Source organism: Zeugodacus cucurbitae, chromosome 6 (assembly GCF_028554725.1).
Source record: "Zeugodacus cucurbitae isolate PBARC_wt_2022May chromosome 6, idZeuCucr1.2, whole genome shotgun sequence".
Lineage (NCBI taxonomy): Eukaryota > Metazoa > Arthropoda > Insecta > Diptera > Tephritidae > Zeugodacus > Zeugodacus cucurbitae.
In genome coordinates, this window is record NC_071671.1 from 14,364,671 (window position 1) to 14,381,069 (window position 16,399).

The 16,399-nt window shown below is 33.2% G+C and overlaps 1 protein-coding gene across 4 annotated transcripts in view; it reads right to left on the reverse strand.

Annotated features, from left to right (window-relative positions):
* LOC105220130 (putative polypeptide N-acetylgalactosaminyltransferase 9) overlaps positions 1-16,399 on the reverse strand; it is a 250,015-nt gene that overhangs the window by 148,212 nt on the left and 85,404 nt on the right. The window contains exons 4-5 of one of the 4 annotated variants that reach the window (XR_008472082.1): positions 16,133-16,235; positions 7,112-8,141 (exon numbers count right to left, since the gene is read on the reverse strand). The exons of 1 other annotated variant lie outside the window; for it this stretch is intronic. Coding sequence is in view for 1 of the 3 variants with exons in the window: in XM_054235282.1 (XP_054091257.1) it covers positions 8,131-8,141 (11 nt within the window). In the remaining 2 variants the exon portion in view is untranslated. Of the gene's footprint in view, positions 1-7,111; positions 8,142-16,132; positions 16,236-16,399 lie in introns of those variants that run through there. 2 more of the 4 variants (XR_008472083.1, XM_054235282.1) reach the window with 2 other exon arrangements.

Below are 16,399 nucleotides of genomic sequence, written 5' to 3' on the forward strand. Positions count from 1 at the left end.
TGTTTAACATACCTAACACGACTTTAATAATAATAGACGGTGGACGGTGGTGGATCTGGTGGTCGGAGAAACTATATTATCGTCTTCTTTCAGTTCCTGGTAAAATTAAAAAGAGGCATTTTGTTTCAAAAATCAATAATAATGAAATAAAAGCGATTTCCCAAATCTTACGATTTTCCCTTTGCCTACCTTTCGCACTTTATTTTTACGTTTTGAAGCTTTTTTGTCATCTAAAATAAATTCCATTTGTAATGAAATTTTTATTACACACGCGACGCGCATTTCACTCATGAAACGTCCTTCGACAGGTCCTAACAACATTAAACGTAACAAGTCTTCCTGCGCCATGAATTGATGTGGTTACATAAATTCCACGGGTAACTGCTGTCATTCAATAGCTGTTGCCACAACTTGGAGCAGCGAGGCGTGAACATTCTTTTCAGCGGAATTGCCACCAGCGTCTATCAAATTTTGATCAAGTCTTTTTGTACGAGAGTGAGTGTGTTTGTATAAACGCCATTTTACAACTTCAAATTTCAGTCATTATTAACAGTTTCCTCAATTTTATGGGCACTTAAAGTTGTAGGAAAAGCGAAACATTAAAATATGGGGAAAATAAAAATGCAAAATTGCACATCAGAGGGAAAGCCTGTATGTGCAGTTCTCTAAAATTTATGTGACAAATAATTTTATGTAGGTCGTCCAACTCCGAATATGACCTAACCTCTGTCATTGTAAGCGAAACTGGACTTGCCACAGTCCGACAATAAGGTTTCGTGTAATTTATGCGCATAAGTCCCTTTTAATGCAGTCACTCACACCGCTGAACCAAGTGCTGACCAAATTCACATACATACATTCTGCTCCCCCGCCAAATGATCAAGGTGATGCCGGTGGTTCGTTGCGGCACCTAAAACATAAAATTGAGACTTTAAAATAAAACTGTCATACAACATAAATGGCTGCTCACACATGTGTTGTTGCTGATTTCGTACCGTTAGTTGGAACATTAATGTTTTATTAGTATGTTTGTGTGTCAACATGGGTACGAAAATGACGGAATTTGCATATTAAGTGGCGCGTGTTGTGTAATAGTAAATAAGCTCTGGTGAAACTGGAATATATAATAAAACTGTGAAATAATTAACGTAGGACTGAAAATCGCACTGAAATTATAAAATAACATAGTAGAGAGATTTATGACCTATTTACTTAAAGAGCTCCACATTTGAAACGTGTAATCTATATAGAAAGCTGTGTTAAATAATAATAATTCTTTTAGGTTATGGAAGTAATTCCAGCGTGATCAGAAAGTACTTAAATGGAACTCTTGCATCTCATTCTGGGACTAATATATGAGTATATACCATTAACGAATTATTTTAATCAGTTCCCCTTTATGTTTTATTTTCTCTACCAAAAGAACACTAACCACAGAACGGTCATTCCACTTCGGCCAAAGCTTCCCAACCGCGATGACAGACAAAGATTTCAAAGCGGCTGCATAATTTATTCGAGCATCGAAGAAGCGCTGTCATTTCTTCAACTCATATTTCGTATAACTTGAGAAGCTTGTGATTGCATGTTTCAGAGGTGTAAGCTCAGCCACCTTTCGCCAACTTTACTATGGGCTCTTGATATCTCAAATCACTTCCAATTTCAGAAATTTAAATTTTATGAGAATATTTGCAGTAATTAAGCAAAACATTTGAGCAATTTCAGCATGAATTCACATTTCTTTGTATTTAGCGGATGTCGACTTGTCCAAAACTGTTATTTGTACTGGAAGGAATTTGACACTCCAACTCTTGTTTTACACCCGTTCAACTATTACCACATTCTCCTCTTTTACTTAAGTGCATTCGTTTTGTGCGTTGGAGTACAAAACTCCCAACTTGATACGAGTAATAAACAAATGCCAACGGACCAAAGATGCGAACAGAATTGTGTGTTTTCTTGTAACATACATATATGTATGTATTTTCATATTATTACTTACACTGGAAAATAATTGTTTGTTAGATATTTACATATTAAATGAACCGCATACTGGTAATAATTTAGACGAAGACATTTATATTTGTAAAATATACATTACATATATGCTTGGACAATATGAGTTATATTTATGTAGATTCCAAAATTGGATAGTGTGTCTAAGTTCTATACAGCACAAATCAAATTCTTTCTATTAACTGTACAAAAAGTAATCTATCCATATCTATTTCAAAAACGATTGTTGGAATTGTCGAGATTTGTTTCATCACAATTTTATTCCTATGTACTCACTTTTATTGTGCTTAAAATCCTCCGCAAGTAAGTAGATGAGTAAAGGAAGCTTTTCCAGAATTCAATTTCAGACTTATGAAGTTAAATAAATTCTGTGAATTTTGTTACTAATTTGAATTATAATTCAAAACGGAAAAGCCATCTGCTGTTGAGATTAAACGAAGGTTTCTCTTGAATGCCTCAAGCTCATGAATACACTTAGTAACTTTGTGAATTATTCAAATACTTTCGTATTTACTCAAGTAATGATTTAGTAGAATTTTAAATCGGAACAACAAACAATAAAACAATTACATAATAGTCAGTAGATTAGGAGAATTTTAGGCATTTCGCGATTACAGTACTAAGGTTGAGTTCCACAGACTTGCCACCATATAAGCGACATGTGAAGCATTATGGTCGTGTCCTTTAACTAACACTAACCTTACCGCAGGCTCCACACTCCACATCATCACTTTAACACTTTTCTTAGCTGCAAAATTTTTCACCTCAGCCACTTCTCCTTGGCTGGCAAACCAAGCACAAATTTTCGGAAAATCACTAATCAAGAAAAGCCAAGGAAGCCTCAAGCCAACATGTGGAAACGCGCGTGTTTATCGCCTTGCGGCTGGACATGCCGCAAGTTATGTTTTGTTAAAAATTATTTCCTTCCTTGCAATGTTTGTTTATTCGTTTTTGGGATTTCAATTTCGTTTCTAAGTTAGCACGCAGTGAAAGGTGTTCTGTTTATACTCTCGCAACCTGTTGCACAGAGTATAATACTTTTGTTCACCTAACGGTTGTTTGTGTCACCAAGCAATATAAGAGTTAGATATGGGGTTATATATACATAATTGATCAGGATGACGAGTGGATTTGAAATCCGGATGTCTGTCCGTCCGTCTGTCCGTCTGTCCGTACAAGCGATAACTTGAGAAAAAATTAAGATATCTTAATGAAACTTGGAACATATGTTCCTTGGCACCCTGAGGAGGTTGCTTTCGAAAATGGGCAAAATCGGTCCACTGCCACGCCCACAAAATGGCAGAAACCGAAAACCTATATACAGTGTCATAACTAAGCCATAAATAAAGTTATGAATATGAAATTTGGAACATAGGATCCCATTAGGAAGGGGCACATTTGGATGTAATTTTTTTGGAAAAGTGGGCGTGACCCCACCCCCAAATAGGTTTTTTGTATATAACTCGCAAACCAATAAAGTTATATAAACCAAACTTTCTGCAGTCAGTTATTTTAGCCATTTCCTTATACAGTCCAAAAATGAAAGAAATCGGATAATAACCATGCCCACCTCCAATACAAAGGTTAGGTTGAAAATTACTAAAAGTGCATTAACTCACTAACGAAAAACGTCAGAAACACCAAATTTTACATAAGAAATGGCAGAAGGAAGCTGCACTGAGATTTTTTTTACAAAATGGAAAATGGGCGTGGCGTCGCCCACTTATGGGTCAAAAACCATATCTCAGGAACTACTAGACAGATTTCAATGAAATTCGGTATATAATATTTTCTTAACACTCTGATGACATGTGTGAGAAATGGACGAAATTGGTTCACAACCACGACAACTTCCCATATAACTCATTTTTTAATTTCATCTTATTCCTTCACTTTATAATATATACATTAGGAACCAATGAAGATATCGAAAGAAAACTTTGCACAAACACTGTATATGATTTGTTGCATCAATTGTGAAAAAATTGTCAAAATCGAACCATGACTTTTCAAAGTGCCTAAGGGTAATTTTTCCCCGAAAATATACTTAGGTAAATCTCTCAGATATTTTAATGTAATTCATTCCCTCTGAATTTTTTTCCTATAACAATTTCTCTCTGTACCTGAAATGGTAAAAATCGGGTCATAACTTCCCCCAGATCCCATATACCTAATTATAATTAATATTAAATTAAGTGAGCGTATAGTCTTCGATACATTGTATCTTGGTGGTGAAAACGAGTGAAATCGGTTTAGGAATTACCTCAGTTCCCATATACTATTTATGATGATTTTCGTTATTCTATTGAACTTTATACCCAATATATGGGTCGAATTGTGTTATCTATATAAAATTACATCAATAAATTGTGAGAGTATAAAATGTTCGGTTACACCCGAACATAGCGCTTCCTTACTTGTTTTTGATTAAATTCAACCCACATAAACGCACACAGATAAACACATCCACGCTCAAGTTGACATTTGTTGAAATTTCGTATTACTGCGCATACTTTTGCTTCCTGGGATTGATTTGGGACATTTTGCAAGAGGTGTGCACACAGGTCAAGTGAACAAATTGCATTGATTGCAAAGGCGGAAATATTTTATGAAATAATATTGTGAAACGTTAATTTTGGCTTCTGCTCACCAATCTTCCGCAAAGCATACCCTAAATTTTGATATCTTATTTAAACTCCCTTGAATATATTCGCAACTTATCGAATGTAATGCGGAAAATTGACTGGGAATGTCTTATGGGAAGGAAGTAGGAAGACTACGTGTTCACATGACAAACGTAACGTTTTGCAAACTAACCGAAACTGACCCTAACATGTGTGATGGCAAAGGCTTGTAGATCTCATTTAAAGGATGAAGTTAACAAGAAAGAAGAAAAAGTTCGTACTTAGGCTGTGTTCAAGATATGACTGGAAAATAATGTTTTACATAGAGACTTAAACAGTGCTTAAGTAACAGCTGATTTTTGTTTTGACTTGCTGGAAAAAGAAAATATGGAATCCCTTGAATTCGATTGCGGCTTTATGATTTTCAACGAGTTGTAAAAGGTCAAATTCGGGGTCCTTTTATTGGTAATCTTCATTTTCAATATTCTATTTACAGCCCTATTCTGTGCACTTGACAAAATAACAAAAACATTGAAATTTTTTTCAAATTTTTATCAAGTAAAAAATTTTTTGGTATTCTGTGACAATTTTGATAAAATAAAAAGCTTGAGTACGCATAGCTTTTCCCCGCACGTGTGGGAAAGAAAATAATGTAAACAGAAACAGCTGATTTCTGTCCAATTATATTGAAATGAATTGAAAAATTTATTTGAATTATTCTATAAAGTACGTTTTCACATACATTTCAATTTTTGTTGCAAAATAGTTAGTAATTTAACTTCATTTTCAGAATAAATTTGCTCTTGGTCTAGACGTGAAGTTTCTGAGAGTGCGCAAATATTCCATGCTCCGAATCTGGCCCTATTTTTCATGCATAAAGTCGTTATTTGTATGAGTGTTTGTTTTAACCGAGCCTTCTTCATTGTAGCTTCATTAATAAGTTTGGTTTACGATTGACCGGTTATCAGCCTATCTATCCGATTCTAATGAGATATCGAGTGAAGCGTCCCGGACCTGATGCAAAGTTTTTGATTTGGTTTTACAACCCCATTCCCAGATCCCCCCTAATCTTTTGGTCCCCCGCAAAGCCATAGAATACTATATAATATAATACATCTACATATGTACATATGTCCTTTATAATATATTTAAAAATATTTGGAAAGCAATTTTGATTTAGTTGGTAGTTATGTTTAGCTTTAGAAAAGTTTTTTGGGGACTACGAAATCTTTGTTCATTATTGGCAAAAAGCTGAAGCTGTAATCGTATGTAATACAGAGAAAACAATGTCCTCAAAGTTACCCTCATTATCTTAATATTTTATATAAAAAAGGGAAAAATAAACTTCGTAATATAAAAACGGCTCAATACCGCGAGCCATCAACATGTTCATATGTTTCCTCTTTGTATAGAAATAACGACAAAAGTAAAATATCTCCATTGCAACAAATTCACTTTCACACCCATCCACAACTAGATATTTTATTTGTCAAGAGCATTTTACTTCTTAACAACTTATAAAGAAAAAAGCTTTTTATTTTAGACACAGAATACGAAATGCTTGATAAATTTCAAATTTTTACAAATTAGAAATTTGTTGAATTTGTAAAGTGCACAGAATAGGGCTGTTAATCTTTATTCAACGCAAATGTATTTTTCATGAATTAAAATTTTAATTTGTCAAACATATTTTTTCTATTATGTTACCATATTTCATAATAAAATTGTATAGAAACTAAGCAACGACTGTGAAACGCAAAACGTCTACTCAGTATATTGCCATGTTTAGATAAGATTTTATTTGGGCACAACTTAAGCACAAACAATGAAATCAAGCATTAAATTCATTGAAACAGATTAATTTTATAGGAAATTTCGAAAACTTTCAGCTTGCCAACTCGTTTAAGAATTCTCAACTAGCCCTTCACCTTCAAACAAAAACAATTTACCGTAAACTCAACTGTAAATAAGTAGAATTATACGAGTATACAAATTTTGGTTGAAACACCCTGCGACGCTGGAAAATGATAACAAACAAACTGCCATCAAGTGATTTTTGAAAAATCAACAAAGACATTTCACCAAATGACGTTTTCCAAATATTCGCACCGTTCTCCACTCTCCGCACGCACGTAAAATGAATTGACAAAATTACAAAGTAGATATTATTTTAAGCCGCAAGGAATAAGGAATAAATAAAAAATGTTACAATCCACTGAACAAAGAATCAGAGCAAGAGAGGGAAAGGGGAATGGGAAAATGTAAAAGCAAAACAGTGCGCGGTGCGTGTTGGAGCTGTTGGCATTCATTAAAACAGTGATGGCGTTAAGGCGGTCGCGATGGGAAAGACAATCAAAATGTGGGCGGAATTTTGCTAGAGAAAAGCATTGCCAACAGCAACAATTTAATGCTTTTATCGCCATTTCCTTACTGTAACCGGTTAAGTAGTTGATCTTGTTTGCATGCTCATCATGACTATCGCAGCATCCTTGCGGCAACAATGACTGCAACGCAGAGAACAATGTTGCCCCAAATGAGCGTCAAGGCGACAGCTAGATCGACTGCTGTTTAGCTATATTTGAGAGTAGTGGGAACAGAAAATAGAACAAAGGGCGTGTTGACACGACAAAAACAATAACTAGAAAGAACGCTTTTTGTAAATCTTAGAAGTGCTGCTTTCTTTGTAACGGCCATATATAGCTATTAGATCACTAGAAAAGTTCAATATTATATATATATATATATATTTTGTTATATTTATGGCGGAATGCTGCGGCACTCGGTTATTACTGTGAGTTCAAAAATGTATAATATTTGTTGTCGTATAATTGCTTGTTGTTAGTAGTGCGTTTTTATTGCGTGAGCCGTTCATTCAGAGAAAGTGCCGTTATGTTTTACAGTTTTCACTAAATTGACAATTTTATGTGAGTTATGCAATTGTCTTACCATTTCCATCTCAATTTTGTTAATTAAAGATTGGTTTAGTTGTTTTTTAAGATCGTTTAGTTCTTTATTTAAATTTTATATTTATATTATTCATAATCGATTGCATATTAGTAAATGATAATCATAATATAATAATAAAAATTAATAATTTTGATACTTAAATTCACCGAAGATAACTGCATTTTATGCAGCGATTCCTGTAGTAGAATAGTACAAAATGTGTATTCTTTGCCAGAGACAGAGTAGGGATCAAAGTCACCGGAATCCGCATCCTCAAGTTCTAGTCAATCCTGAAAAATTATATATTCAATACATACCTTCAAGCTTGCTATCCAAAAAACCGATTTCGATATAAAGCTGCATCTCATCCTTCTCGTCAGGAGCGCGAAAAATCGGCTTGGTATCATCATATAGAATATTTCTCAATTCGATGAACAGGCGTCCGGCCACACCAAATCAATGGAAATGATCGTCATTTTCTCCATATTGTAATCAGGTGTATCAGAGCTAAATTAAGCTTCGTTGTGATACCTTTCGCACATTAGGTTCAAGTGTTGTCTAAGGACGAAAGCAAAAAGATACAATAAAAGAAGTGATGAGTGTTTCAATAGGTATATATAAGAGCGAAAAGGTTGAAAATCGGAAATATTTCCGCAAATTAAATAAAAGAACATATTGGTAATAAGTTGCCGATGATTGTCCCAATTCATTGAAAAACTTCAGTTTCCTTAACTACTATATATAGAAAAAGTGCTCTCTCATTAAGCCTTTGCAACTCCTTAATAATTAATTAATAATACACACACATTCATATTCGTCACTAGTAAATAAATAAAAAGTACACATACTGACGCAAAATAAAATCAAATAAGTAGTTTTAATGGAATGGTTGCAAGCGCTTCGAACAAAAGCAAAAATTTGCGTTTGCCAAATAACTAGTGAAAATGTGAGAAATGCGCATTAGGTAAGTGCTATGTGCTGGCAAGCGTAAATGTGGCGGTATGCTATGGCAAGGCAAGCTCTAAAGAGCATGCACTCCACAAAGTGCAGAGTGACTAAAGAGCAGCAAAACGAAAATTCCGCCACTCAGCTGGGCGCCGCACACAAACACACCCACAAATCTGAATGCGCTGAAGCATAAACTCGTTCGGTCTGCCGAGCGTGCGGGGCAGCAGACCAGATGCACCCCATGTCAGGGTTAAATTTATCACCTGCACTAAAAGGTGAAACAAACAACAACAAAGTGTTGTATAAATAAATAATTTTATAAGCGCACATCGCAGGTATATGTACATCCTTTGAAGGATATATGTGCAGAGCTGAATTTATTTATGTATTTTTATTGTTCCGATCGCCATTTTTATGAGCTGCGAGATAAGACCCACAGCATCCCAGAATCTGCACGTTTTGGCTATTATTATTATAATATCAGCAGAGTGTGCGGTCGCATAATCTTATTGCAAAGAGGATGCGGATACACGAACCTATTTCCGGCATTTTTTAGGGGTTATTATTCAGACCACCTTTGTAGTGAAAATTTATTATGATTAAACGGTCCGCTGATGATGGTGTTATCGGCTCACCTATTTTGTGTATAAATTTATTTTACTTTTAGTGGGGTTGAACTTTCTCTTTTAAGGAAGGCTGCATTTGTAAATGATATACATACTATTAGGCGGTGTTCAATTGTGAATGGGTAGAGTATGCCTAGCTAATTGATACAGTGGAGATTATGAATGATATAGATTAAACCGCTGGGATTCGAGTTATTATAAGTAATTAAGAAACAAATAGTTTTTATAATATATATAATGTCTAGGGAGTGATTCAAAATATTAACTCCAATTGGCGAATTGAAACAGTTTTAAAGAGCTTTCAAATTTGAAGGCTTTCTGAATAGAAATATGAAAAGGTTCTATTTTTATCAATTTAAATGATAGCTCCTAAGATATTTAAAAATTTCTTTCAAAATATGAATATAAAAGCTCTCAAAAACTTACAGAATTATTATAGAAATAAAGCCACAATTATCAGTAGACAATTTTTATTAAAAAAAAACTGTTCACTTTATGTAAATCTCTCATGTAGATTGTTAGATTGAACTCTACAGTTTTTGCACTCTCCGTGGAGCGTTTTTACACAGTCAAAATAATTGCACAATAAAAATTTTTATTGAGAAACCCTTTTTTGCCTTTTACACTGCCGACTAATCGATAACCGATCAGCTGTTATACATTTTTGTTTTTGCTTTTCATAAGAAGTTGCTAAGTTTCATCAGCTGATTGTTTTTTTTCAGCAGCGACATCTATCATAGCTGTTTTAATCAAAAAATTCAACCAATCGCAGACAAAGAACGTCTTTGTATATATAATTGCAAATACGGTATTTGTCGCAGAGTTTCATTTAATTTTCAAGTCAATTAAAATTCAAATAAAAATTAATGTCTAGTACATTTTTACTTTGAATGGTAAATCTATCTTAATAAGCGTTTTAATCGAGCAGAGGCCGGTTAATTGATCAATTAGCTCCTGTGTAAAAGGGCCATTACATGTGAAAGCAAATATTATAATAATATTATTAAATAATTTAATTTTACTTTTATTAAGTGTTACATTCAAACAAATTTCTTACTTGCTCACACCCACTTGCTTTCAGTTTGAAAAATTCAAGAGATTTTAATTATAATATCAAGCGAGCAAGCAAGAGGCTGGCGTCTCTTACACGTACCAAATTACAAGCCGTTACGGTGAGTGGAATTTCTCAAAAGGACATGTTTATTCCCAGGTGAAATATTTGCGCAAATTTCACATTCCACATTAGATAGCCTGAATAAGCTATTGCTACCATTTTCTATTACCAAGCTTTATATATATATATATAAACATACAGCAAATGAATTATTAGCTAAAGAGAAGCGACGATATATATAACAGTATACTTATATACTAAATGTGCTAAAATGTGCCTTAATTCTTTTTCATTTCATATTTCTTTTTTTTTTCGCTTTTTGACGGTTGCTTTACTGCAAAATTATGCCAATTATGCGGTAAATGAGCACCAAAAACATTTCACTTGATTTATATAGGAGCAAATAGGAGTAATGTATACAAAGATGATGAGAGAGAGAGTGAAGCCAAAGGATTGTTATCAAAGAAAGCAGCAAACAAATTATAAATTATAATTTTTTTGCACAAATTCAACAAACAGCAATAAATTACTCAATGCTACTTGGCACAGGCAGCAAAATTGCAGCAACAAAAGCATTTGTACATTAATTAAGTGTTTGGGAGAAGTGGAAGCAGAGAAAATATCACGCATTGTTTGAGGCCACGCGGGCGTATGAGTGATGTTAATTAATTTGCTCTGAGCACAATGGTGGAGAACAAAATCTTTTTCGGGTGCAGTGAATGAGAAATGAAAAATATTTATATTCAGCAAGGAAAGCATGGAAGGAGAAAGCAGAATCTTTTACAGGGTTTCAAATGAGAAAATTCATATTTTATCCTCATCAGTCAATTCCAATATATTAAATATATGTCTTTGCGAAGCTTTCACACAAATTGTGGAATGTTTTCATTTTGTATTGAAACGATAGCAACTTAACATTAAAATTTAAGTTCATTATTATATCAAAGAAGCCGTATGTCATATGCAAAATATTAAAGAAAAAGCTTTTTTCAGCTTTCATTTATTTAAACAAAAATGAAAATCAGTGTTAAGTGAAAATTAATATTTTTCAACAGCAGCACATAAATGAAAAGGTGAATATAATTTTTTTATAAAAATAAATAACAAAATACCAGCTCCTATTGTTTTCCCTTAAGTATTTTCACAACTGTTTCGGTTTTCGTTTAATTTCGACAAGTAACAAATGAGCCATTGTGTGTGCAGTTCCCTAGACTTTAGTGCAATTTTCTTCTTGCATAAGAATTCTGCTGCAAAGTTCTCAGCCCACTGCTGCATTTATTAGCTTGTAAGGTCGGCCCACATGTTGGCATTTATGCAATCCCATAAACATTATGCACTGTGGCAGTAATGTCGACTAGACCAACGTATATACATAAATATACAGAGGTGCAGATGAATGCAAGCCATTTAGAAGAAGTGTAGCGGCGCATTAGTGCAAGGAAAACTCTAGCAGGAAAGACTCAATTGCTTTTGAAAGCATAAATACCAACAAATATGCAAATTTAAATGTGAATATACATATATTTAACAATGCAGCCTAGCTGTATGCTTCAAGTAAATATCACTAGCAGCCATATTAACAATACGGTGTTGCCAAATGTATTTTTGAAATATATGTGCATATTTATGCATTGTAAACGAACGAACGCCTTTGCTGTTGGCGACTGTTGCTATATCAGAAATATTATTTCAAAGCATGCGGTAGTAATTTTCAACACATCTGGTACTTTGTTGAAAAGTAACTGTAATAACTTAAATTTTATGTATGTGTATGAATGAAAGTTGTATTTGGAGTAGGACTTACTCAACATAATAGCAATTTCTCGAAGTACATTTTGAGTAATGTAAAGTTTGTCGGTAATTGTTTAAAATTTGCAACTAGATGAAGTAGCTAGGTAGTTTATTTTAACAACCTTTATCAATATGCACTTCATATTCTCAATGTAATAACAATATACAGATGCAACACAATCACGTTCAAATATAAGAGAAAATAATTGAGAATCTTAATATTAAGCTACTCATATAATTAATATAGATGATTTGACGAGTATTTGGGGTTTCTTAACAAAGTAACTTATTATGGTTTGGTTTATACTTGGTTTGGTTTTATACCTTAATAAGTTAGATATGTGGTGTTAAGTTATATTAAACAAGTCACCGATCAATGAACAGTTTGGTAGCATTATTTTTTGATTTTTCGAACTATTTGACTTGTCCTTAATTTGTTAAAATTATGATAGTATCTGAGAATTTTATATTTTAGTTTTAAGAACCTTTTTAAGTGATTTTTAGTATTATTTTACTTAATGAGATTTTATTTTTAATTTTTCTTTGATTATTTTTAATCTTTTAAGCCATATAATGTTTTTTAATTCGTAATTTGTTTAAATTTTTGAACTCGCAATGTTTTTTATGTAATTATTTTGTTTATCTTAAATATTTTCATATGTTATATTTTTATTTCTTCTAAATAATTTTACTTAACATTTCTATGTATTTAAGTTTAATTTTGTTATATTTTTCATTTTTATTTATTTTTTTACTCTGCATAATCCAATTTACACGACTCTACGGAAACACACTAATCGCCAGCAGCTGTACTTATACAACCACAACTCACACACCATACCTACAGCCCGATGATACTTTCCCTACATATACACACTTACAATTCTGCTTAAACCAATATGACGAAGCGGTAGGCGTAGAGATGGGTTTAGATCTGGTTATTTACCCATTAAACCCATTTCATACCCGTGTATTTATCTAATTTCGGGTAAGTATTGTAAAATATTGAGAGCAATTAAATTTAAGCTCAAACATATTTGGTTGAATTACAAAATGGATTTGTAAGCTAGAATCAAATGAATTTAATATACACATGGTATATTTCGCGTTTAATGAAATTAAAAGCAAGTTTGAATTAGAGTTTGCTTCAACTATGATACCGAATGATGACGAAAAAACTGAGCTATCAACCATATTCAACACACGATTTAAAAAAACCGTAAAACCGATACATTTAGCTGCGAATTTGCTAGATCCTAAGGCACAAAGAAGTGATCTTGATCCGTCTGAGGAGGTAGATGCATTGGAGTTCATTCACACAATGTCACAGGCGCTAAACATAAATGTAATGGCAGATTTTGCCAACTACAAGGCCAGGAATGATTTCTGGGCAAAAACTTTTGTCTGGAGCTGTTTGGATGAAATTTCTCCAGTAACTTGACCCACCCCACTCAATTTGAAAATTCCATGAATTCTTCACTAGAATGTACACAAGACGATATACCTTCAACTTCAGCCGCGACCGTGCACTCTACTCGATATGAATTTTTATCGGATACGGACAGCGACAGCAAATACGATTAAATTTAAAAAATATTTAATTTGATATTAAAAAATATAATAATAATTCATAATAAAAAATTAAATTCCTTTAATTTATTTAAATTTTTCTTTGCTCTGATTTATACCCACATTTTGGTTAAATACCTTGGTATTTACATTTAAATACCCAATTTACCTTTTGGGTATTTACCCTTGTCCCATCACTAGATAGGCGGAACAACACCTAAGGCGACTAAATTGACGAACTTTGTTTGTTGCACAACCTACTGCATAGCCGGTATGTATGTATGCCAAACACAAATACAAAAACACACATTTGCGTCGGTGGCCACCAAAAGTTTTCCAATAAAATCTTCAGTGCTAACACACATTGCATTTTGAAGTAATGGTACATCGGTGAAGTGGGAGCGTAGACTTACTTAGTAACCCAGTAGGAAAAGGATATACAAGTTGTTATTAGATCTGTTAATTGGGAAAAGGTGAGGAAAATATCTATAACTCAAATAGAAATATTAGATAGAATTGCAGTATCCTGTTTCTATATTGTCTCAAACACACTATTGTGAATTTTGGAACACATTTTTTAATTTTGTACGGTGAAAGTTTAATTTTTTGAAATTTTAAAACCTGTTGAGAATTACAAGTTCAATAGATATTATTTAAGGAACGAAAAATGACAAAACTACATACGTATTTTTTGAAATGACTCGAGAGTTTAGTTGAGCATTCCGGTGCAAATTGTACTATGTCTTTGACGTGCGAAATGGTCGCCAGATGTACATATGTAGGTTATACGAAAGAGTGTGGTTTAAATAAAATATGAGCTTCGAGATTTATAGATGCAAGCGTGACATATATTTGCGCGGAGTATATTTACAATTGTATGTTTGCATGGCTCCTTTTAACTTATTCACACTTACAGTAAGTACAAATCAAGTAATATTTCAACGAAAGTTATGTTACGAAATTGTTTGGTATAGTGTTTATGAAAAAAAATATAAACAAGTATTACAAATACCCATAACTTCTTTATAAAGGCCGTTTTTGAAGTGTTTCCACATTAACGGTATTATTCAATGGGAGTTGCTTTATCAATGTGTGTATATGTGTATATTTATAGAAATCTTTATATGTATTCTCGAAGTTATAGCTACATATTTTTAAACTCTCGCAACATAAGTTGCTTAGAGAGTATTATAGTTTTGTTCACATAACGGTTGTTTTTGAATAAAAATTAAGATATCTTGACGAAACTTGGGCGAAATCGGACCATTGCCACGCCCACAAAATTGCGAAAACCGAAAACTTACAAAGTGTCATAACTAAGCCATAATAAAGCTAGAAAAGTAAAAGTTGGTATAAAGGATCGCACCCAGAAGGGGCATATCTGGATGTAATGTTTTATGAAATGTGGATATAAAGTTTTATGTGAGTATCTCGCAAACCAATAAAGCTGTCTCAACCAAACTTTCCGCAGTAATTTCATAAAAATTGATATAATGGAATTAAAGCCACGCCCACCTCCCATACAAAGGTTAGGTTGAAAATTACTAAAAGTGCGTTAACTCACTAATTTTTAACCGAATATGGAGGAAATTTTTTCTTCTAATAGTGTGTCTCTGTTCCAAAAATTAGTAAAATCGGATCATAACTTCTCCTAGCTCCCATATACCTAATTATGGGTTTTTCAAAAATACGGTGGGCTTTATTCCGCATATACTGGTTAATATGTGAGATATCTTAGCAAAATTAGAGCGCGTAGTCTTGGATATAGTGTACCTTGGTGGTGAAAATGAGTGAAATCGGTCCATTAATTACCTCAGCCCTCATACCCTATATATGATGATTACCGTTATTCTATTGGACCTTATGCCGAATATATGGAACAAATCGTGTGTGATCTTAATAAAAACATAGCAATAATTTGCGAGAGTATAAAATGTTCGGATGCACCCGAACTTAGCTTTCCTTTCCCCACTTTTTTTAATTAAAATTATATTATTGTGTAAATCGCAACGACTTTGCCATTGACGATTGAAAAACAAGGAACCCTCTTTTCTTTCTGTGGAATAAGCGACAACGTTAAATGTAAGTAAATTATTGCTGCTCATGTTGATATTCGTTACTTATTAGGTAGCCAGAAAGGGTAATAGGATTTTTATATGAACAAGAGAAACTAGAGGACTCTGATCATATTTTTTAAACCCAACCTAACTATTAAGAATCCTATATCATTTTAATATAACACTTTAATCAATTTGATGTTAATAGTTTCGAATAAATCAAGCTGATATAATCATCAGCTTAAGTAAATATTAACATGCTTGTAAACTTTGAAAATTACTATGTTTCATAAAATCTTTCCATAAATATGTACGGAGCATTTTCATGCGCCAGTTAGCAATTCATAATTCATTTACCATTTTTTATTTTTTTTTATCTCACTTAGCATTTTTTCCTCGATTATTCTATACCGATATATAAATGCATGTAATCTTTGCACTCACCTTGTGTCGCTTGCGTTTACGTTCCGGCACTGCATGCCAATTAAATTGTAAATTCAATGTTGTATGATCAATGAAATCGATGACCGGACAAACCACAGTGGTGCTATTGCGAGCGATGCGATCGAGCAGCGGTTTATTTAGCAAGCAGATGGCGGAAGGAAACGGAACGTCAAAAAAAAATAGAACTCACTTAGAAATAAAGTAAATAAGCATAAAATAGCAAATGCAATTACTCATCAGGGAGAAAGGTCGAGAAAATGTATATGT